The sequence below is a fragment of the Vombatus ursinus genome, unplaced genomic scaffold (genome assembly GCF_900497805.2).
Source record: "Vombatus ursinus unplaced genomic scaffold, bare-nosed wombat genome assembly UNPS02006779.1, whole genome shotgun sequence".
In the NCBI taxonomy this organism is placed as follows: domain Eukaryota; kingdom Metazoa; phylum Chordata; class Mammalia; order Diprotodontia; family Vombatidae; genus Vombatus; species Vombatus ursinus.
This window is the reverse complement of record NW_020946557.1, coordinates 24405035-24428971: the sequence shown is the minus strand read 5'-3', so window position 1 is coordinate 24428971 and position 23937 is coordinate 24405035. Positions and strand designations below refer to the sequence as shown.

The 23937-nt window shown below is 36.0% G+C and overlaps 1 protein-coding gene across 1 annotated transcript in view; it reads right to left on the bottom strand.

Moving 5' to 3' along the window:
• ENPP3 (ectonucleotide pyrophosphatase/phosphodiesterase 3) overlaps positions 1-23937 on the bottom strand; it is a 114700-nt gene that overhangs the window by 37448 nt on the left and 53315 nt on the right. Inside the window, exons 13-18 of the mRNA XM_027848671.1 lie at positions 18634-18742; positions 14654-14782; positions 14041-14072; positions 10344-10471; positions 3809-3875; positions 336-423 (exon numbers count right to left, since the gene is read on the bottom strand). Coding sequence (XP_027704472.1) covers positions 336-423; positions 3809-3875; positions 10344-10471; positions 14041-14072; positions 14654-14782; positions 18634-18742 — 553 coding nt within the window. The remainder of the gene's footprint in view (positions 1-335; positions 424-3808; positions 3876-10343; positions 10472-14040; positions 14073-14653; positions 14783-18633; positions 18743-23937) is intronic.

Sequence of the window (23937 nt, the reverse complement as noted above, 5' to 3'; positions counted from 1 at the left end):
ACTTCACTCTTGGTGATCTCATCATCTTACACGAATTCAATGCAGATGACTCCTGGCTCTAGTCTCTCTCCTTCTGCCATCCTTTATGTAACCCTACTCTCCATCCACACACCATGCCTTCCAATTCCCTTGGTTTTCTCAGTTCTCTCCCAGGCCACTTCCCCTGCACTAGCCATTCTCTCCTCTTCTCCCCAACTAGTCTCTTTGGTGAACCAATTCACCTCTACACTATCCTCCTCTCTTGAATCCCTAGTCCCCTTATCACATCACCGATTACCCCAAGCCAAGCCTCAGCCTTGGATTACTCCCAACATTTGTTGCCTTTGTATACTTACCACACATTAAGTTGTAGATCTCAATATTTTCAAAAGGTTCCACTTCCATCTTCTCATTAAACCCTGGTCCATGTGCCAAAAAGATAGCCTAGAATGACAGTAAAAAATCTGTAAGTAAAGATTTGTAATCAAAGGCAGAAAATGCAACAACTGAAATGTGTAATGAGACATTATCATCAAAGTATAAAAAGAGAAGTTAAACTCTTTGTAAATTATTTTCTTCATTGTTCCCCTTCCCATGTGCCTCTAAGATCTTATATAAGGATTTTCTTGAATGAAATAAATCCTACTTTCCAGTAGCCTTGAAGAAGCTTTCCAAAAGCATGTTAGTTTGTAGATGTGCATTGATCCCAACCATACACACACACACAAAAAAATTAAGCATAAATTTGACCACCTAACTCCTCTGCTTAATAACTCTTTCAGAGGCTCCCTCTTCCTTTTAGGGTATTTACTTCTTCTTGTTCTATTGATTTTCCACTACTCTTGATGTGAATAAGCAATAAGAATAAAAACAATTGTCTATAGCCATCACAGTCCCAGATCTACTAATGGTATCCCAGGAGAAGCAGACCCTAATTAACTGAGGATGAATACAACAGTCTGTTATATATGTACAAAGATCAGGAAGGCTCAATCCCATAACTAAGTGAGGCTCACCATTACTGCCAAGAACAATGACCAAGACATATTTTTAGCTATGTAGGAGAGGCTAAGGACAATGAAGAAAGGTATTGGAGTAAGACTTGTGATAGATGGGATCATAATGGGCAAAAGAGAAAGTGAAGGCAAAACTACTCAAATCTAATTTTGCTTACTTCCTCTACCAGAGGAAAATGTCTTCAAACTGTAAAGAATAAGGATAGGGATGGGATCTGTGATTTAATTGGCATAGGGAAGTCCCAGATGAGGGAACTCCCCCTAGCAACGCAGGTCAGCATCTTCTTGGAAACATAAAATGTTAGGGGGTTGCCTAGAACACCAAGAGATTAGGTGACTTGCCCTAAGTTACATAGCCAGTATGATTCAGAGGCAGGACTTAAAGCCAGTTCTACCTGGCTTTGAGACCAGTTCTCTATTCATTTTGCCACACTATGCTTCTCAAATCTTCAAGGATTAAACAAAGTAGTCAATAGGAAACTGAAACCCAAGATAATCAGAAGAGGGTACAAGATCATTTATTGGACAAAAATAAATTCACGTCACCAGACTTCAATGAAGCTTATACACTAGAAAGCAGCGAGAATAGTGTTATTGTGCTACAAGACATGATCTTTTAAAAATCATAGAAAGCAAGATAATGCTATATGACTGAAGTCAGGCAAATGTACTGATTTTGAAAATGAGGAAGAACATGCCTTTTTCAGACCTTAGTGAGTTTGACTTCATTCTTGTCAAAATACTGTCATGCATTTGTAAAAGAATGGTTTGTAAATGGTTAGAAAGGGAAGTGGTGATCAGTAGGAGACAGTATGATTTCATTAACAGCTAAACATGCAAGACTCTTTCCTCTTTTCTGATGGGATTACTAGACTGTTGGTCAAGGACTGCTCTAGACATGTTATTTTCTTTGGTGTATGTGGTTCATGGTATATTTCAATATACCAAAGTCATGGCATATTTTAATAGAGTATTTGATGTAGCCTCTTAGATATTCTTGTGAAACAGGAAGAAAGATGGTGAGTACTAATTGATTAGTACAGTTGGAACTAAATGAATAAGAAAAGTCTAAGATTGTAATAGTAATAATAACAACAACAACAATAGCATTAATATAATGCTTTAAGGTTTGCAAAGCTTTACATGTGTCATCTCTTTTGATCTCCTCAACAACCCCATGATGTGGGTTATTTATGGGGTTGTTATTATTATGCCCTGTTACAGATGAGGAAACTGAGACTGAAAGAGGTTACATTAGTTGTCCAGAGTACTAGTCAAACAACTAGTGGTTGCCAAACTACTTGTCAAACAACTAGTAATTATGGTAATTAATCAATCAATATCAATCTAGAGGGAAGTCATTAATGAAGTGTCACAGGTGTTCGTACTTGACCCTATTTTCTTTAGCATCTTTAGCAATGACTTGGATAAAAGCATAGACTCCCATGTTTAAAAAATTTACATATGATCCAAAACTGAAAGAGATAGCTAATAAGTTGGACAATGAAATCAAGATCAATAAAGATTTTAACCATCTGGACAGAGGAATCAAATCTCCTAAGATTAATGAGGATAAAAGTAAAATCTTGTACTGGTTAAAAAAATTAACTGCATGATATAACTTCATCCCATAGTTATAAAGGAGATATAAGAAAACTCATCTCAAAAGATTCTGAAGGGTAGAGGGGATGATGAATTCAATAATAAATCCACAATGTGGCATGGCAGCATGGAGTCAGGGGAGAGTGTATCTCTAATGCCTCACATGGAATGGGAATATGTGAAAAATTTTGAAATGTTTATCATTTAATTGAGTCAAATATATCAGATCATTTTGCAAAGTAGCAACTGTTTCTATTAGCATTACTTAATGTCAATATATTTGTTCTTTTTGAAAAGATACCTACTCTAGCCTTTTCTAAAGTTTTACTACTCAAGCCTTACTGTGCTAGAGAGTGTCACTGAAGGCTAGATCAGAGAAGCATGGCTCTGCCAAGTGCTAATGAGCGAGAAAGACTTTGCCATATACCACCTCTGTGACCTTGGTAAAGTCACCTAACCTCCACAGGTCTCATTTTCCTCATCTGTAAAATGAGGGAGTGGGACTAGAATGACATCTGAGGTTCCTTCCAGCCCTCCACATGATACTATGATTACTGGTCTAGTGATGGATTATTTGTTTGTCATCCAAGGACCAGACTAACTAAGTTTGGAAAGGCTCATCGACAGAAAGTTGGACACCAGATAAGGAATTATTTTGGCCACAGCAACTTATAAAAACCATCTGCTAATGAATATATGTGTGGAGGATGTGTGGAGGGTACCATCTGCATCCTCCAGTGATAAAGTCATGGGTCTTTGGAGGTACTGAAGAAGTACACACTTCTCTTCACGGTAAGGAGACTGAGCTAATGTGCCGCCATTATTCCATCTAGGCACCTTTCTATTTAGGTAAATACGTATATTCTTAAAGTGAAATGAGATTAGGAGAGGCAGCCTAGCAGAATGGATAGAGAGTAGGCCTTGAGATCTGGGAAATCTAGGTGAACTTTCTGTCTTTGACATATACTTGACTTTATGGCCACAAGCAAGTACCTTTCAGGGCCCCAGGCAATGCTATAAGGTTATATTATATGAGCTGTCAATTTGTGACACTGTCAGTAGAGGTGAAATTTCCATAAGAAATGGCCCCTAAACAGATGAAATCATAAGTTCAGACAACCTACCTTCCCCTACCCTGTCTCTGCATGGAATTATTTGTAAAAAACATTGGACCAAAATAATCAAAAGTAATATAAATTTAGCAACCTTACCTCCATACTTTTAAATTCATTGTTATAACCATGATTACCACCTCCACAAGACTTATAATTTCTATTTCTGAAAAATAATAATAATAAAAATTAGATTTAGCACTCTGATATTACTATAATGATGTTGAAATTTTACAACTTAAAAAAGATTTGTTATTATGTAGCATGAGTATGTATACTAATAATAAATTTTTCCTACACAGATAAATTATCATAGAAAAACTTCTGAAAGAATCTGTGTATAACTATAGGTAAGATGTTTGAGAAAGATAGGTGAAAGAGAACAAAAAAAATTTTTTTCATTAAAATAGAATTCTTTTTTATTCCAGTCATACTGTACTTTCTGCACAGGTAGATTAAAATGTTGCATTTTCATGTAAGAATACAACATTGCAAAGCGTAAGTTAGTGAACAATGAATGAAACCTAGGTTAGTAGAACGACGGGTGCTATGAAACAATTCATAGGATTACAAATACACACACACACACACACACACACATACATATCTATACAAACACACACATACACAGAGACCTGACAGGCCATCTAATCCCATCTCCCCATGGGAAGTAAATTCCCCATGGAAGTAATACTTATAAAAGTAGTGATATTTGTAAAGGTAGTAAATATCAGAGGCAGGATTCAAACCCAGGCCCTCTGACTCCAAATCCAATATTCTCTCTGCTATACCACATCCACCTCAAATTTTTAACCATAAAGTTTACTTGACTACAAATGACTTGCTAATATTTAATTTTCATCTTTTAAGTATTTTAGCAACAAGTTCTCAGAATCTGCCTAGAGAATCATTCTTTTCCTCCCTGAACAAAACTTTACAACAACATTTCTACCATTTATCTTAAAATTACAAGCTCAGATGAAATTAGGGAATGAAACTAAAATGTTATCAAATAACTTCATTTCAAACTGATAAGTGATATTCTCACTCAAGGCTTAGAGAATTAAAAACAAAAATCACCTAGACTGGCTCCTCCCTTTCTCCCTACTCTGATATTACCACAATCCCAACCAGAAATTCCATTGCTCTGCCCTTTGTACTGAAATAGAAAAGGAAAAAAAGGAAGCTAGAAGGGGAAAGCAGTGGGGTTTTTATATTTGTTCCCCTCTCATTCCTCATTTCAAAAATTTACCACTTGTTTTTGCTTGAGATTCAGTTTGTATTGATATTGGTCACACCAGATAACTGATTTATATAGAGATAAAAAGAGTAAACTGATTCAAAACATGGATTCTCTTTGCTTATACCTCTTACATTTTCAGGTCATTGGAACTGATAAAGTAAATTTTGCTTTGTACATTTATATCCAAAGCTCTAATGTGCCTCTCAGTGAGAAGTGAAATAATTAATGCCCTTTGAACTAGGGTATCTGGAAAATCTATACTAAAGTGATCCTTCATGTATCCTTTAATTTTTAAAATAATATTCTATGTCTTGAACTTCTCACACAGTACTTGGAGTCACTTTTGTAGGTTATACAACTTCAGTCATAAGCACAGGATTTAAACAGAAGTCTGCCCCTTTCTTCATTGGTTTTCAGAAAGAGATCATATTTTTTTTTCTTTAGCTAGTCTGTACACAAAGACAATTCTTTCTACATTCCTGTTTCTGAGTTCTGCTAGTGTAACAATTGAAATTTCCATAGAAAAAGATGAAAAATAATCACAAAATCAAAGAATCTTAGAATCAGATAGTACCTCACAGATCATCAAGTCCAACCTGTATCAGAACAGGAATCCCCTCTGCAGAATTCCTGACAAGCAGTCATCTAACCTCAGATTGAAAACCTCTAGTAATGGTAGATTCAACATCTCCAATGACAGCCCATTCTTTCACCTTTTTTTTTTTAATTTTTTTTGCTTTATTTTTTTTTTGGTGAGGCAATCAGAGTTAAGTGACTTGCCCAGGGTCATACAGCTAGTAAGTGTTAAGTATCTGAGGATGGATTTGAACTCAGGTCCTCTTGACTTCAAGGCCAGAGCTCTATCGACTGAGCCACCTAGCTGCCCCTCTTCCACTTTTGTAAAGTTCTAATGGTTAAGAAGATTTTCCTTATCCGGTTGAAACTTAGTTTTAACAGGAGCCCAAAGGAACTAGGAGAACATTATTGTGCTACATGGTACATAGAAGAGCAACCAATAAGTTGAAAGCCATATAGTAGGTTGAAGGCATTCAAGTCAAAGACCAAAGGGGGCCTTCCTTTATTTCATAGCCCTTTAGGCCACCATTAACATTTGCAGAGGTTCAGCTACTATTCTGTCCTCCCTTCCTACAGGACAGTGAAGTCAAGGATTGTCCCTACTGAAAATAGGGAAAGGCACCTCCAAAGCTGACTATAACTTTGGTCTTACCACTAGTGTAAGCTATGTAACAGACATGATGTTAAATCCTGATATTTCTGATCACAGTTTCCTCATCCTTTCATGTTTCCTTATTCTTCAACCCTTCTAAAGCTATTCTTTGTCCTCACCGAAACCTCCATTCTTTCCATATATCACTATTCTTCTAGTCCTTTGGCCTAGCATAAGCCTTATTTTTCTCCCTTCTTAATCCTGTAGTTGACCTGTTCAATTACAGTGACTTCTACCAATGATCTTAGACCTATTATGGTTGAATGAGGCCCTGAAAATCATTGATCCAAACCTTTCCCCATCATCCAACCTTTTTGGTTCCTATTACTCCCATGCTACTGAAAATCGTTGAAGGAAGCTATGCCATTATGCCGTTCAATGGCACAACTGTGAACTGAACTTACAACAAATTCATATAACCTGATTTCAACTGGGCCATCATCAGTACACAGCAATCCTTTTTTTCTTCCCTGACATTCTATCTTGCTCCTAGGGTTGCTGCTCCAAACTTAACTCTTCTTTACTCAAGCTCACAATATCACTTCAATGTCCCTTTCCGTTCTTTATTTATTGATAAAATCTAGGCTATCTTGGACTTCTCTCTTCTCTCCCTATTTACATCTCAAAACCCCTCTGTCTCACTACCCTTCCTCTCCACCTTAGTTCCAGTCATTGAGGAAGACGTGACCTTTCTCTTATGCAAGGTCAAGCCTTCTACTTAATTCCTGATCCAAGGGTCTGCTGGTAAAACAACTACCTCTCCAGAAAAAAAATGCATGCACAGCACACTTTTAAGTTTAATTTGTGTTATTAACATTTTATTAATCACTTTCTTAAGTCTCAAACAACAAAACAACAAATCAAGCTCCAATTTAGAGCATTTGCCAATTTCTGAGGTGCAAACACTTGCACTAAAAAACGGAACAATCAGGTCTGAGTTAGTTTGAACTGGCTTTACACCACCTTGCTTCGATCTTATCTTCTCATTTTCTTTCTAGCCCTACCTACCAACTCTATCTCTATTGCCTACAAATATGCCTAGGTCTCTCCTAGCCTAAAACAAAAAACAAAAAGAGATCTTTCACCTGACTGTCATTCCCTCAAGTTATCATTCTATATATTTATCTTCTATCTTTTCTTGACAAATTTCTAGAAAGGATCAATCTGCACTTACTGTCTTAACCTCCTCAGCACCTACTGACTCCTCAAACCCTTGCAATTCATTATCAGTGTGCCCAAAATAGAACTCATTTTTCCTTCATGCTAAACCTGCCCCTCCTCCAACTTCCCTCTTTCTAAAAGGAGCATCACAATCCTCTTTGCCACCCAGTCAGAGCCATGACTTGGAAGAGTCCACCAGAGGTTTACCCCAGGGTGGAAAATCAAGGGCTGCCCCAGCATTGGTCTTGGACACCCTTCTCCTGTCCCAAGAAGGGTAATTGTGATTCTTGTAACAGAGCATAATTCTTTCCCTGCCCAGGGCAGCCTCCCCTTCTAAGGTATTAGCACCTTTTATGGGGCGCTCAGGTTCACAATCTTGGAGTGAGCTTTGACTCTTCTCTTTCATACCCCATACCAAATCAGTTAACAACATCTCTCTTTCATCTATCCCATTCTTTCCACTCACATGACCATTAGCCTAGTTCAAGCCCTAGTCATCTCTTATGTGAGATAGTAATAACATCTTAATTGGCCTCCCTGCTTCCAATCTCTTCTTCGGTCAATCTTCTGCTACACGACTGTCAATATAATCTTGTTAGGGCAAGAGTTACATCTGCCAGTTCTTTCAATACACTGGAATAGAGTTTATTCAGGTTCAGTGGTATGAACTTAGGAAGAACATTCAAATGTCTTCTTGTCATTTCTTCATTTATCTTTGAGTGACAATTCCTTTTTAATTATGATTGTTCTATACAACTTAATTTGAAACTCATCTTCCTTGGTAGAAGCAAAACCTGTTTCAGCAGATCTTCCTTCTCTTTGCCATCTGTACCCATTATCCCATATTCCCCCCAGTGAACCTGTCTCTTTTTTGATATTTTCTTTATTCCCATCACAGTTTAAAAAAAAAAAAGACTGTTGCCCTTAGCATCCAATTCCATCTTTAGTTCATGTTGGGCTTTGGTATTTCTGATAGTACTCTAATTTGAATGTGCTATTCTTATATTCATTCTAGTTCTCATATTTGCAAATATTACATTTTTTTCCTCTGTCAGATACTTCCCAGATTCTCATGTCCTAGCCACTCACATGACCAACATTAACTTCAGTGCACATCCACAGATACAAAGTAAAGTACTCCAATTTACTGTCATTTTGTCCTCTGTATTTGGATGCTTATTTATTTATTTATTTATTTAATCATTGTAATGAATTGTTTTGTTTTGTTTTTTTAAAGTCAATGTTTTGGGACCTGATGTGTTTTACCCCCAATATTAATGGCTAATAGTTCACGATGTTAGGTCGTTTACACTCTCACAGAAGACATAGCTACCATAAACCAGAGATAAAATCTGGTCATTTCCCTGCCCGCCCACCCCCTCAACCAGAGAGAAAATTCTTCTCCTACTTTTGTCAATCTATAAAGCTGCCTGACAAACTGTTACCTGAGGTAGAAGGAACAGTGCCACCTTGTGGACATTTTGGGGATAGTTCAAGTTTTCCACCAGAGTGGCATCTTAAGATCAGAGTTTTTTGACCAGTGAGTGATCAAGACATATCTGCCCACTAGTAGGAAGATGTTTCTGGATGTGTAGTAACCAAGGTTTTCCTAATTTCTACGGCCCTTTAACAAAAATCGGAACTCTGCTGTCCCTTATTCTATTTCATGTTTTCTTCCTTTTCGCCTTCCTTTTCTCTATTAAAGACTTTATCAAAGTCAAGCATAATTTGCAAAAGTCTAACCCTTGTATTATCTCTTAGCACATGGAATAATGGATAGAATGCTAGACTTGGAATAAAGAAAACGCAAATTCAAATACTGCCTTAGGTGCTTACTATCTGACAATGTGATTAGCAAATCCTTTTAGCTTCTTAATCTGTTTCTGTATCTCTAAAATGATAATAGTAGATAATAATAGCAGCTTTCTCACTAGGTTGTTGTGAGGATCAAATGATATAACACATTTAAAGGCACTATATAAATGCTATTAGCTATTATTATTATTACATTCTCAAGTTCATCTTCAACAATGTGAAAATGAATTCTACCAACCCTCTTTAGAAGTCTACAAGTCAACTCAGGAAGTATTTATTAAGTGCCTACTATATGCCAGGTATGATGCTTTAGAAATAAACATACCTGAAATTATGAATGAGACTGTGATTTCATTGGTGTAGGGAACTTCCCTACCAATGTAGGACTAAAATATTAAGCAACTTTCCCAGAATCACATAGGCACCATGTCAAGAGGCCAGGTTTTCTTGATTGCAAAGTTGGCTCTCTCCATCATATTATGCTGCCTCATACCTGATAAGAGAATAAATAAAGGTCCAAAAAATTTTTTATTTCCCCTATAACCATCAAAGCTCTCTATCTCCCTTCTGTTTCTTCACAAGTATGGAAAAAACCTTGAGAAAAATAAATCTAATTTGAGTTTCAGTTTTCACACAGGGCTGAACTTAAAAATAAATTATTCTGCAGCATGACTAAGGTCAATGTTCTTCTGTCTGATGGGACAACCGTGAGCGTAAGCTTATGCCCACTTACACATATATACAAATACATAGAAATTTCCCAGGATACCTTCATCTGTATCCTAAAAATAACAAACTTGGTTTTAATAAAGTAAGAAAGACATAAATATGGAGTCAGAGAACCTGGCTTAGAATGCCAGCTCTGCTAATCATCTATGCGACCTTAGACACATCACTTAAATCTCAAGGTTCCTCATCTATAAAATGAGGGAGTTGGATAAAATAATCTCTAGAGCTCCTACCAGATCTAAATCTATGAATCTATGATATCACTAAACTAACAAACATGAGTGCAATATGAAAGTGCAAACAAAACGTAGGACCATGTTTTATATAACATCAAAGATATTCATTCCAGCCACTCACTCTCAAATTATATGAGCACAACAGTAAGATGAAAATTTGGATAAATGATGGAAAACATGAGATATTGGTGTTTTAGTAAATAGGTAAATTACCATACAGACCTTACAGCCAGCCACTGCTGATCTACAAGAAGGTGAACTTTGTCAATTCTAACATTTTTAGCATAATGTAGTCGTTTGGGCAAGTCAGGAGTCAGGTAGGGCTTAAAATGTTGATCTGCTTTTCTGCACTGAAAAACAGGTAAAGATTTCCTCATGAAAATAATTTATATGACTACAAGATTATAAATGAAAACAACTAAAAAAGACCTAAGAACTATGATCAATGCATTGAACAATAGGGACTTCGGAACACTTTTGATGAACAATGTATCTTATTGTTTAGTAGAGAAATGATGGATTAGAGGTGCAGAAAGAGACAGATATTCTGAACATGACCAACATATGAATTTATTTTGCTTGTCCATACTTATTTTGTGACATTGGAGCAGGGGGAAGCTTTCATAATATTTTTGTTCAGGGCAGAGGAAGTCTTAGAGGAAGTGAAGGGAAATGCCCATGAAAGAAAAAAGAGCACCAATGAAATGTCCATATTTGTTGATGTTTGTTTTTGCACATGATAAATAAATGTTTGTAAAAACACATTTTCTCCTGAAACTCATAGCACGTAGACATTTCTTGTTCCTTGCAAATATGTTCTTGCACTTCTTTGAATGAAGGTAATGTAGTCTCATGTAACAAAATATAAGGACACAAGCTATTCTCAGGTTGCACGGTAGGAGGCTTTCGTGAAGACCAAACCAGATAATACAGGTCATTTTGCAATTCTACATGTACTTACTAAGGTCCTACTATGAGAGACTCTTGGTATCCAAAGACAAAACAAAGCAAAAAAAATAGTCCCTTCCCTCAAGGATCTTATTTATCAATTTATATATCTATATACCTAGGGATACAATCTCTTTTTTTTTTTAGGCAATTGGGGTTAAGTGACTTGCCCAGGGTCACAGAGGTAGTAAGTGTCAAGTTTGATCTGAGGCTGGATTTGAACTCAGGTCCTCCTGACTTCAGAGCTGGTACTCTATCCACTGCGCCACCTAGCTGCCCCGATGCAATCTCTTAGTAGACATTTATTGTCTAGTAATGTGTAATTTCCTTTTTACTTAATGTTTGAGAAAATAGGTTTCTAGATATAAGATATAGAGATAGATAGGTGACCTATTATTATTAAATACTAATTAAATTAATTAAAATAAAAAAAAAATTTTGACAGATTATTCTTGGTCTTTCTAAGGTGTTAGGAAAAAGTTTTTGCACCTGGCAACCTATTTTCTCAAACATTAAGTACAAGTCTTTTACAACTAGTATATGGACAAAAAGAATACACTAAATTTGTTTTTGTTAGATAATAGTTTATATTTGATTTCCTTTTTAGTTGAATTTCTCATTCATTCTTTAATTCAACCCTACCTTTTCATTAAGAAAAGTTGATAGGTATCAAAATTGTGTGTGTGATGTATGCAAAAACACAGACTTCATGTATTCACTTATAGTGCAAAAACAGTCTCCCATTCACTACAAAGGTCTACAAGGAAAAGGGGATGGAGAGAAGTGTGCTTCTGGTTTACAGTGGTCTCTTTTCCCCCTTTATGCCCACAGAGATGGTCTAAGGCTAGATCAAAAGTCTTAGAACTAGGAAAACTGAAATTCCTGTAGCCCAGGCCACAACTATTCCAAGAAGCCATATGGCTAAAGACAGAGTTGTGTTTAATTGGGGTAGATAAGGAAAACCCAGATCTACTACAGTCTTTCAGTTAGACCCTACTAGGTTTATCATAGAGTTTATCTACTGTAGCAATAAATGTCTATTTTAATGATAATAATTAGCATTTATATAGCACTTTAAGGTTTGCAAAGCACTTTACAAGTATCTCATTTTATTCTCATGACAATCTTGGAAGGTTGTTACTGTTATTACCCCCATTTTACAAATGAAGAAACTGAGGCAAATAGTAGTTAAATTATTTGTCCAGGGTCACACAACTCAGTAAGTATCTAAGGCCAGATTTGAACTCAGATATTCCTGAGTCCAGAACCAGAGCACTATCCACTGTGCCACCTATCTCTACTACTACTACCACTACAACCACCACTACCACCATCACCACCACGACCATTACCACTACCACTAATTCTTCTTGTTGTTGTCATTTCAGGTATGTCAAACTCGTCATGATCCCATTTGGAGTTTTCTCAGCAAAAATACCAGAGTGGTTTGCCATTTTCTTCTCCAACTCATTTTACAGATGAAGAAACTGGGGTAAACAGGGTTAAGTCAATTGTCCAGAGTCACACAGCTAGTTAAGTGTCTAAAGCTGTATTTGAACTCAGGTCTACTCAACTCCAGGCTTGGCACACTATCCACTGTGCCACCTAGCTGCCGAATCTATTGCTGCTACCACTACTACTAATAATAACAATAACAATAATAATAATAGCTGAAATTTATATGATGTTTACTACATGCCAGGCACTGTACTGAGCACTTTACAATTATTATCTAATTTGATCCTCACAACAACTCTGGAAGGTAGGTGCTATTATTATCCCCATTTAATAGTTGAAGAAACTGAGGCAAACAGATTAAGTAACATGCCCAGGATCTGAGGCTGAATTTAATCTCAGATCTTCCTCACTCCAAACACTATATCCAATGTACCACCTAACTGCCCCCATTTGAAATTCTGAGTCCCAAAAACCTGCATAGCTAATGTTGGAATACTGTGTATGTGTGGGTGCTAGGTTGGGGTGAATTCTCTAGCATTTCTGAAGCTAGCCCTAGACCTTGACTGTAGCATCTAGATAGCCCATACAAGCTATCCTACCACATTTTTAAAAATCTCACTCTAAGATTGGGAGTATTTGATCAGCTTTAGCAGCTTCTCTTTCTACTTCACAACCCTCACCCATGCCAAATGCAACATCAAGGGATTGGAGTCTAAAGTAAACTTAAAAAAAAAAAAAAACTAAGAAGAAGAATTTAGGGTAGAGAGAATAGATATTGGACAGTGGGATAAAACTATTATATTTCTAAATCTGATATAAACAATGAGTGATATAAACTATACAATTATATTTCTAAATCTGAAATAAACTGTAAAACAAGTGCTTTAATGACTCAAACAGAACATGCTGCATATATACATTTCAGCAGCAAGGGCTGTAATTACTTACCAATATTTCATACTTAACATTTATTAAGAATTTTAGATCATTTGTATAGAAAATGAATAATTTCCAGCCCTCAATAAACTCTTCCACAAAGGCTAATGCTTTATCAAAATGGCAGTAAAATTTTTAAAAATATATTTGAAATACTATCCCTAAAATGCTTTTTCATTCTGGTTTCAAATCAAGGTATGTTAATCACATACAGTCAACAAATGGTATAAAGTGATTTTTCTGAACTGTATAGGGGTCTACAAGGATCTCTCATGTCCTGTTTTCATTGAGCTAAGGGAGCCTGAAATAGGTGGCCCCCTTTTTTTTTTTTACTTTGGAGAACTTAAGAAATAAAGACGATTGAAGATTAATATACTAGAAATTCTTTCTTGAAGGGCACAAACTGGAGACCTCAGTAGCCAAGTAGGAAGTCACCAATGGTGGCAAAGGTGCCACCTCTGAATAAAACTTTTTCTTCCTACTTTCTTACTACCAAAGTTAAGTACTGTCTGGGATGAAAGCTACTAGGTTACAAAGTTTCAAATGCATGCAGAAGAATATTGGTAGGGTTACTTACACTGAGGTTTTCAACAATTCCTTGAGAATCAACTGTTTCAAGAGGAAAAAAAAATTATTATTTTTCAATTGCTAATTATTAAAAAATGAGAAACATTCACATAGGGCTTTCAGTCACATTCATTGATAAGATTATGTCTCAGTAAAAATGAACTTAAAATTTAGGGTTAATTTTTAATTCAAAAACTCTTAAGGGTCTTGGCATGGATTAGGGTAAATTTTTATTTAACAGCAGGGTCTAACATGAAAGGTTATGGAATATCTTTCTTTCAAAGTTCATAAAAATAGGAGATTCTCGTTTGACTTTGTGTGACCCTTTTTCAAAATTCCATTCCTTTCAATTTAACAAGCACATACTTTAGTTTTACTTCTAGCAGAATTAAAAGATAGGGTTAAATAAAAGAAGGAATGAGCTACTCTGTGCTGGGAACTGTGCTAAGTATAGAGTAGACAAAGTCAAAAACAAAATGGTTCCTGCCTTCAAGAAACTGACAATTACTGAAATGTATAGGAGATGAGACAGATGTTCTCTCAGTTACTCTCCAAAAATTTGACTCTCCTTATCTATGCCTCCTAGCTCCCAAGGCCATCTATAGAAATTGGTGCATACTTACAAGTAAAATAGTCCTTTGGGATATTGAGAGACCGGATGCGAGGGGCAGGCCCTTCATACATGTAAAAATTTATTTTTGGAAAGTAATCAGTCATATATTCCAACTTATCACAGTATGTCTGTTCCATTCCTAAAAAAAAAATACATAGAATTTAGCCAAGTTCTTATTAAATTTAACAATCTTAATCATGTCTGTAATTATCTTGCATGTATGTTACATTTACTTATCCATATATATGTAATTTTCCCCTAGGAGAATGTAAGCCCCTTTATGAACCAGTTCATCCATTCTGAAAAGTATTTTAGAATAGTACCTCCAAAAGTCACTGAAGTGCACATACCTTTTGACACAAGCCTATAGTCCAGAGAGATCAAAAAAAAAAGGAAAAGAATTCGTATATACAAAAACATTTATCACAACTCTTTTTGTAGTGGCAAAGAACTGGAAACTAAAGGGGTGTCCATCACTAAAGGATCAATTGAACAAATTATGGTGTATAAATTAACAGCATACTACTGCACTATAAGGAATGATGAAAGGCATTGTTTCAAAGAACTGATGCAGAATGGAGTGAGCAAAACCAGAAAAAATTATATAATAGCAACATTATGAAGACAAACAACTTTGGAAGGCTTCTCTTTTTTTTTTTCCAATGGGAAAAGGGAAGAAGAAGGGAGAGAAAATAAATGTGTGTGTGTGTGTGTGTGTGTGTGTGTGTGTATGTGTGTGTGTTCCTTGAAGGCAGAGACGGTTTTGTTTTTTTTATTCCAAGAATTTAGGACAGATCTGGCAAATACTAAGTGCTCAATTTTGAGAAGATACCTATTTCTTCTAAAAGTGGACCTTTCTTTAACATGACAAGTAATATATATCTAAAACTAAGCACTAACATTTTATGTAATGGGGATAACTAGAATCCTTTCCAAGGAAATCAGGGGTAAAACCAGGATGTCATTTATTACCCCCTATATTCTACTTACTACTAGAAATTCTGGATATAGCAATAAGACAAAAAAAAACCTAAAGAAGTAAAAAAGAAACAAAATCTCACATTTTGCAAATGGTATGATGGTGTACCTAAAGAAACCTAGAGAAACTAAAACTAAAAAATGAATTGAAACAATAACCAACAAAACTGTAGAATATAACATAAATCCACATAAGTTATTAAGCATTTCTACATAGTACCAATAAAAATCAACAGGAAGAAATAGAAAAAGAAATTCCATTTAATGTAATTTTGGAGTCTACCAACCAAGAACTACATCAATACAACCAGAAAACACTTTACAGAAATAAAGACAAACCTAAATAATTGGGGAAATAGTAATGACTCATGGGTAGGATGAGTCAATATAACAAATATGACAATACTACTTAATTTATTTAATTCAATACCATATCAATCAATTATTTTCTAGACATATAACAAATAATAACAAAATTCATATGGAGGCAAAAAAAAGTTAAGAATCTCAGAGAAAATCTTGAAACAAGTGGCAATGAAGGGGGCCTAGAAGTACCAAATCACAAACTATACTAGAAAATAGCAATTCTCCAAAAAATCTGGTACAGATGTAAAAATAGAGAGGTTGATCAATGGAAGAAATTAGATATATAACATACAGAAGCAAATGAACCTAATAGCCAAGTGTTTGATAAATATAAAGATCCCTGCTACCGGGAGAAGGCCTCACTGTTTCACAAAAACTTCTTGGAAAATTGGACAGTAGCATAGAAGAAATTAAATTTAGACCAATACCTCACACACTATGCCAAGACTGGCTCTAAATAGATACAGGACCTACCTATATAAGGTCATATCAGGAACATATTAGAGAAACATGGAAGAAATTACCTGCCTGATCTCTGCATAAATTTACAAAACAAATAGCAGTTGGACCCACTCTCCAGCAAAAGGTGACACCATATGAATCCAAACTATTTGATTCCCAATTAAACATTGAAAAAAGGACTATCAGTGCTAACATAGATATAGATATATAATCTGTGTATGTACATAAGTATGTATGTGTATATGAATGTATAAAATCTCCAGCACTCAGGTAAAATATATACACAAAGCTAGGCATATTAGCAAACAGAATGGTTAGAAAAAAAACCATCGAAGAAGGTATAGAGAGGGACAGAAAGGACTGGAGAAGATAACATCAACGTATATGTGTTGCATGGAATGGAATGGAATATCAAGTTTCTAAAAAATCATTATGTTAGTAAGGTCTGAGAAGAAGTTTTATCAACAACCTAGAACACCCTGTAATTCTCAGAAGGTGAAGGCAAGTGTGTCCCAGGAATTAGGGAATAGGAGAAAAAGGTGAAGAGACACAACTGAAATAACCAAATAACCCAACAAGGTCATACAAGTAGTAGTATTACAATGATCTAAGATAATTCCAAAAGACTCATGATGGAAAATACTATCCACATCCAGAGAAAGAACTATGGAGTCAGAATGCAGATCAAAGTATACTATTTTCTCTTTTTTTTTCTTTCTCATGATTTTTCCCTTTTGTTCTGATTCTTCTTTCACAACATGACTAATGTGGAAATATGTTTAATATGATTGTACATGTATAACCTATATCAGATTGCTTGCCATCTTGGGGAAGGGCAAAGGGAGGGAAAAAAATTTGGGACTCAAAAATCTTATAAAAGTGAATGTTGAAAACTATCTTTACATGTAATTAGAAAAAGAAAATACTATTAAGTTGAAAGAAAAACAAAACAAAACAAGTAGTAGTATTAGAAGCAGAATTTGAACCCTAGTTCTCTAACTTCAAAGCCAGCATTCTTTCCACCCTACAACATTGTCTGTCTTGCCTCTGACACATTGACACTTAGTACCCATTTGACCCTGGGCAAGTCTTTTAACCTCTATGAACCTCAGCAAGGTAGCATAACGGAAAGAAAGGAAGCAAAATGAGACAGGCAAGCCAAACTACTGACAGCATCTCCCCTTGGTCTGTGATAGGGATAACCCAGCACCCTGAGCCCAAGAGCCTTGAGAATTAAAGTCACTCCCACTCCATCAACCACTATCACCACCAACCTGCTTCCAGCCCTCCTCCTGTAGCCATCATCATAGCTGGGACGGAGTCCATCATCCTCGCCACCACCAATAACAACTTCTAACTACCTGCTACCAATGGGCACGTGAACCTAAGGAACCTGGGAACAGCAGAACCACCACACTACACCACACCACATCCACACCCATACCCCTCCCACTAGCCCTACTTTGCCACTACACTCTAAAGACCATGGGACCTATCCATCTACTGCAGGCAAAACTTCTTATAAATGTTATCTCCTCCATTAAAATGTGAGCTCCTTCAGAATAGGAGTTATTTCTCTTTTCTACTTATATATGCATTGCTTAGCATAATATTTCACATATAGTAAGGACTTAATAAGTGGGTTTTTTTTCTCATTTATTCATTCATACATTTGAAAAAATGGGAAAATCAGGGGAAAAAAAGGTAGCTAGGTGGCACAGTGGATATAGCACCTGCAGTCAGGAGGACCTGAGTTCAAATCCAGCCTCAGACCAGACACTTGACATTTACTAGCTGTGTGATCCTGGGCAAGTCACTTAACCCCAATTGCCTCACAAAAAAAAGGGGGGGGGGAATCTTGCTTATTCTCCTTATTTATAATGAGATAATGTTGATAAAGCACAATATAAAAGTATGCTATTATTAATATTGTTGACAATTTAGAATTAGGAATTAGGAATCAAATCTAATCATTTTTCCAGTTCTTTATCCAATCAATAACATTGCTGAATTTATGTTACCAAAGCCTAGCACAGATCTTGGCACCTACCAAATAAATGAATGTTGATTCATTTGGCTGATTCTTATTCTAGGGTTACTTTGTAGTTATTGTTACTTTGTATGCTCAGGTAAAGAGCTGCAAAAGGAAACACTAAATGAATAAATTGATGCAAGAAAGCTTACCATGATCAGCCAGAAGAATGATATTGATGCAGTTGTGTAAGTTCCTTTGTTTTAGTCCCTCCATTAACATTCCAAAAGCCTTATCCGCTTGTTCTAAGGCCTTAATTACCTGGACAACAAAGACGAAGTTAGCATTTTCTACTACAAATTATATCTCGTATAAACAAATAATCACTTGTTAAAGACAGGTAATAAACACATTACCACTCTCTTATTTATCTCAGAAAGCTATTTGCTTTTTGCCTAGCAGACCTGCTGTTTGCTGTTGTTGTTGCTGTGGTTTTTAATCAGAGTAAAGGCAGTTGAGGGAGAATCCTAGTGGAGGATCTGAGACTAAAGACACAGTTGCACTAGGCAGTCTAAGCTTTGTCCTGGAAGTATAGCTGAGTTTGAAAGTATATCTAGGTTTAGAGGAAAGGTAGAAGCTGGGAAAGGGTTGATTTCATAGTGAAAGCCTAGAGATAACAGGCTGGAAGGTAATTGTACCATGGGGCAGGCTAAGTGAATATTATAAAATGAGGCACAGAAGCTGTGATTGCTCCAAGAATGAAGGATACTCTCCCAGGAAGGAACACCATCCATTCAGATGTGGGTACCCTGGAGTAAGCCCGACTTGCTCCGTGCTAAATATGTCCTTAGTACATAGTACCCATCTTATTATAGTCATTGTTTCTATAAAACAAAATTGGGTCTCTATTTTTTTTTCATTAAAAGTAAAGCTAAGGGGCAGGCAGCTAGGTGGTGCAGTGGACAGAGGACAGGTCCTGGAGTCAGGAGGACCTGAGTTCAAATCCGGACCTCAGACACATGACACTAGCTGTGTGACCCTGGGCAAGTCACTTAATTCCGATTGCCTCAGAAAAAAAAAATAGGTAAAGCTATTATTAAATAAGCTTCTGTTACATTTTTCAAATGGGGGGATTAAAGACAGAATGAATTTTAAAAGATGAGAGATTATTTCAATACATCAGGTTATAAATGTATACTAATAAAGTTAGACAACCTAAAGAGAAAAAGTAGAGACAGACCTTGAATAAAGAAGTTGTATATGAACTGCATGGTGAGAATAAAGATGAAAAAAAATTCTTTAATGTTTGCACGGTGTATCTGAGATTTTTTTTTTAAATCCCAGCTTTATGAACTTACTAAACAGTTCTTTCTGAACACATTTATAGTATAGTAGAATATAAAGATGAATTAGGGGTCAAGAAAACCTAGGTTTGAGTTAACAGTTCCATCATATACCAGATTTGTAAGTCTGGCTAAGGCATTTGCCCCTTCTGAGCTTCAGTTTCCTCATCTGTAAAGTGGGAATATATAATCACCAAGATTGGAGAAGGAAATAGCAAACCACTCCAGTATCCTTCCCAAGAAAATCCAACGGACAGTATGTTCCATTGGGTCATGAAGAGTCGAACACAACTAATGATTGAACAACAACAATTAACCAAGATGGTCCACAGAGAAGAGATAAGAAAATGTGCCTTTGTTCTTTTCTTTGCAGAGGTGGCAGATGTGTAATATAGTGTCAAATAAGATGAATGTGTTAAGTGATTTTATGAAACTTTTTTCCTCTTTAAATATTTTTTAAATTTTGTTAAATGAATGGTTCAAATTAGCCTTATACCAGTTCTGTATTATGGAAAGCTACCTAAGGGAGAGGGGAGGAATATATTTGGAAAAGAAGGTAATAAAAAATAGAAATAAAAACAATATTTTGTAAACAAGGATAACAGAACTACTTCACAGGTCTGCTAGGAGGATGAAATGAGGTAATGCATGCAAAGAGTTTTGCAAAAATTATGAGCATTATGTTAGTGTTGTCATTATCATTATTGTTTCTGGGTTTGGGATAGTGGCTATTTTCACTATTTGTTGATTGTTTTTGGATTTGACTCCTCTCATTAGGTTGAAATTTAAGCAACCTTCCCACAATATTATCTTTCAAAAAGACAAGACAGCATTCTAGACTTGACTAACTAGTTCTTGTTCTAGCAATGAACGATGTTTAGTTCTGTAATGGTAATGGAAACTGTTCTGCTCTCAATGCTATTATTACAACAAAGTGAATATTTTGTTATTAGGAGTGTCTTTCATGGAATAAGTGCTACATCTCTATTTCTCATTCCATCCAAAATGACATTAGTTTATTTGTCAATAATGAACAGTGGTTTATGTGACTAAATGTATATGATGCGTTATTTATGGTTACATCCTTCAAGCTCAAAACATCGTGCACCCAATTTTCCATTAACTACGAGAGTCACTAGAACAAAGTGATAGGTTACAAGCATGTTATTAAAAAGCTAATGAGTCTATCAAATCCGTAGTGCACTCTCCAGTCCCTTCTACCTTTCCAAATGCTGCACATTCTTTAAAAGTCAAGGTCAAGTCTCTGGCCTTGAAATGTAAAAGAGAGATTAGATTTATTCTATTAGATTGCAAACTTCTTGAGTGCAGAGACTGTCTTTTGCCTCTTTTAGTATCCCCAGAGCTTAGTACAGTACCTTCCACAAAGTAGGCACTTAATAAATGTTTATTGATTGATTGATTAGTTTGGTGCTAGAATCAGGACCAAGAGGTCCAAGTTGCATGAAGACAATCTAGGTATGATGTTAAGAGAAATTTGCTAAAAATTAGAGATATCCAAAAGTTGAATGTGTTGCCTGGAAAGGTGGTGGGTTCCTTTTCCTTCAGAGTCATCAAGTAGATCCTATATAGCCATTTGTTGATTATGTTATACCTGGGATTCCTTTTGTGAATGGGCTGGAATTGAATGTTCATTGAGGTCTCTAAGTTCTAATGACTTCCTACTGACTCCAAGTTAAATATGAATTCTTCATTTCACTTTTTAAACCCTTTCACAAACTGGCTCCAATCTATCTTTCCAGGCTCAATATATATCTTGTCCCACCCTCAATGGTCTAGCCAAACTGGTCTTTCTGTTGTTTCTCACATGTAGCACTCTATCTCCCATCTCTGTACTTTTTCATTAACCATTGCCCATTCCTGGAATGTACTCCTTTCTCATTTTCATCTCATAGAATCCTTTACTTTCTTCAAAGACTCAGCTTAAACACCAACTTGTGCATGATCCATCTCCCACCAACTGTTTGTATCCTCTCTCATCATCTATCTTCTATTTATGCTCTACAAATTTATTTCTATATACTAATATAGGTACATATCTACTAGTAGAATTTAAGCTGCTTAAGAGCAAAGTTCTGTTGTTGTTTTTTTTAAATTTTTGTATCCCTAGTCCCTAACACAATGTCTGGCATATAATAGGCATTAAAAAAAGTACTTGTTAATTGACTAAAAACTTCTGTAACTAGATGGTTTTGTGGGACTGGCCAAGGTCTGAAATCAGAAAAGAATTTAGGAGCTCTTGGAGCTATAATCTAATGAATGCCTACTCCCCAACCCTCCAAGGGAAAAGAGGCTAGGTATTAGTTGTAGAGTAATAGATGGCAGCAGAGAGCAGAAGAAAGTAGCAGAGAGCAGTGGAGATGCCTGTAGAAAGCAGCAGAGATCAGTCTAACTAAAGTGCCCCCTAAAAATTGTTCAGATATGTCAACCAGCAATAGAAAATAGCAGTTCAGCAGAGACTCCAGGGGGCAGCAAGGAGCAGTCAACCAAAAAAAAAAATATCATCAATGGAGATGCCCAAGATAGAGCAGTAAAACAGGGACAGCAGAGCATTCAAGTACCTCTCTTCAGCAGACCTTGTTCAATGACATCCTAAGACATTAGTCTTTCTGTGGAGAGAGTGATCAGCAGAGGCACAAATTGACCAAGCCATCTGTGTTATACGTGTTTCCTGGTCATACCTATTTCCTACATAAGAAACTCTCTAATGTGACCCTCTAAGGTGTGTTCCTAGAATGTATCCATACTACCAAACATCATACAAATTTCCCTGAACCTTGTATAGTATTACATGCTCAAATATAGTATGACTCTGCAAAACTTGGACTCTTATCCAGAATGGTCTGCATTTATCAGGTGTCTAAATTTGTGAATTGAAAGAATTAAGATGTTTGTTTAATTTCTGAGTGAATGCAAACACTGTGGACAGAATGGTCCAAAACTTAGAAGTAATTTTAAAGTGGAAAAGAATAAGAAAGTGGAATTTTCTAGGGACACTGAGAACTAGAGCTCAGAATGTACCGAAAAAGATGAACAAATCTCACATCTGGCTTAATAAATATTTTAAAAGGTAGCAATAGGCTTTTTTTTCCAGTAAGTAAAGCCTAAAAGAAAATCATACTTCTCCACTCTTTTAAAAAAAGAATCTAGCTGAGTTATTTTTTCTTCTCTGTAGTCCAAATTAAACGAAGTATCATTATATTTATACAAATGTCAAATTTGTACCTGTAATTCTTTATAAGACAATAGGTTAACAAATAAGACATTCTTTTATTACTTTTATGACTGGAACTGTGCCAACATTTTTTGGTAATTCTCTCAAGTGAGTGGAAAATTATACTTGATTTAAAAGTATAGGTTGCATCTTCCCTATTAGAAGGTAAGCTTCTTGTGAGTACAGATTGTTTCAGTCATTATATTTGTATCTATACTTAGACTATTGCAATAGTTTGCAGGTTGGTTTTCCTAGCCACTCCAGTCCATTTCCCACTAAGCTGTCAAACTGACCTTCCTAAAGGACAGGTATGACCATGTCATACACACACACACACACACATCCCTCCCCACACTGCTTAACTGCTGCTTTTTGTTAAAAGGGAAAGTTCAATTGTGTCAGTAGCAATATAATGTAATGTATACATATGTACATTATTATATGTATATAGTAAAGACTATAATGTGAAAACAGAAGGCATCACTGAGCTACAGCTGGAAGAGACATCTTTTTCCTCATTTAATAAATGAGAAAACTGAGGCAAAGGAAGGTTAACTGATTTGGGGTATTAGAGGCAGAATTTGAATCTATTTCCTCTTATTCTAAAGCCAAAGCTCTATTCATTGTATACATTGCCTCCTTCAATAAAGACTTAGTACATTTTTTTTAAAAGGTAAATCATCTAGATTTGAGACAGGAGAAGTAACTCTGGTTGAGGTAATAAAAGATATCCATACATCTCCAAACACCTGCATAAGCCCACTACCCAGATACCTTGTGAGCATACTTTTTTCCCCCTCTACCAGCTAGAACTTGGCATGTAGGCATGCATTACTGGTTTTCTTACTGCTGGTACTTCCCCTCTTCTCCTTTCCCTCATCACCCATCATCACATGCTGAATAGAATATGATCCAGGATTTCTTTTCCCCTTTGTTTTCTT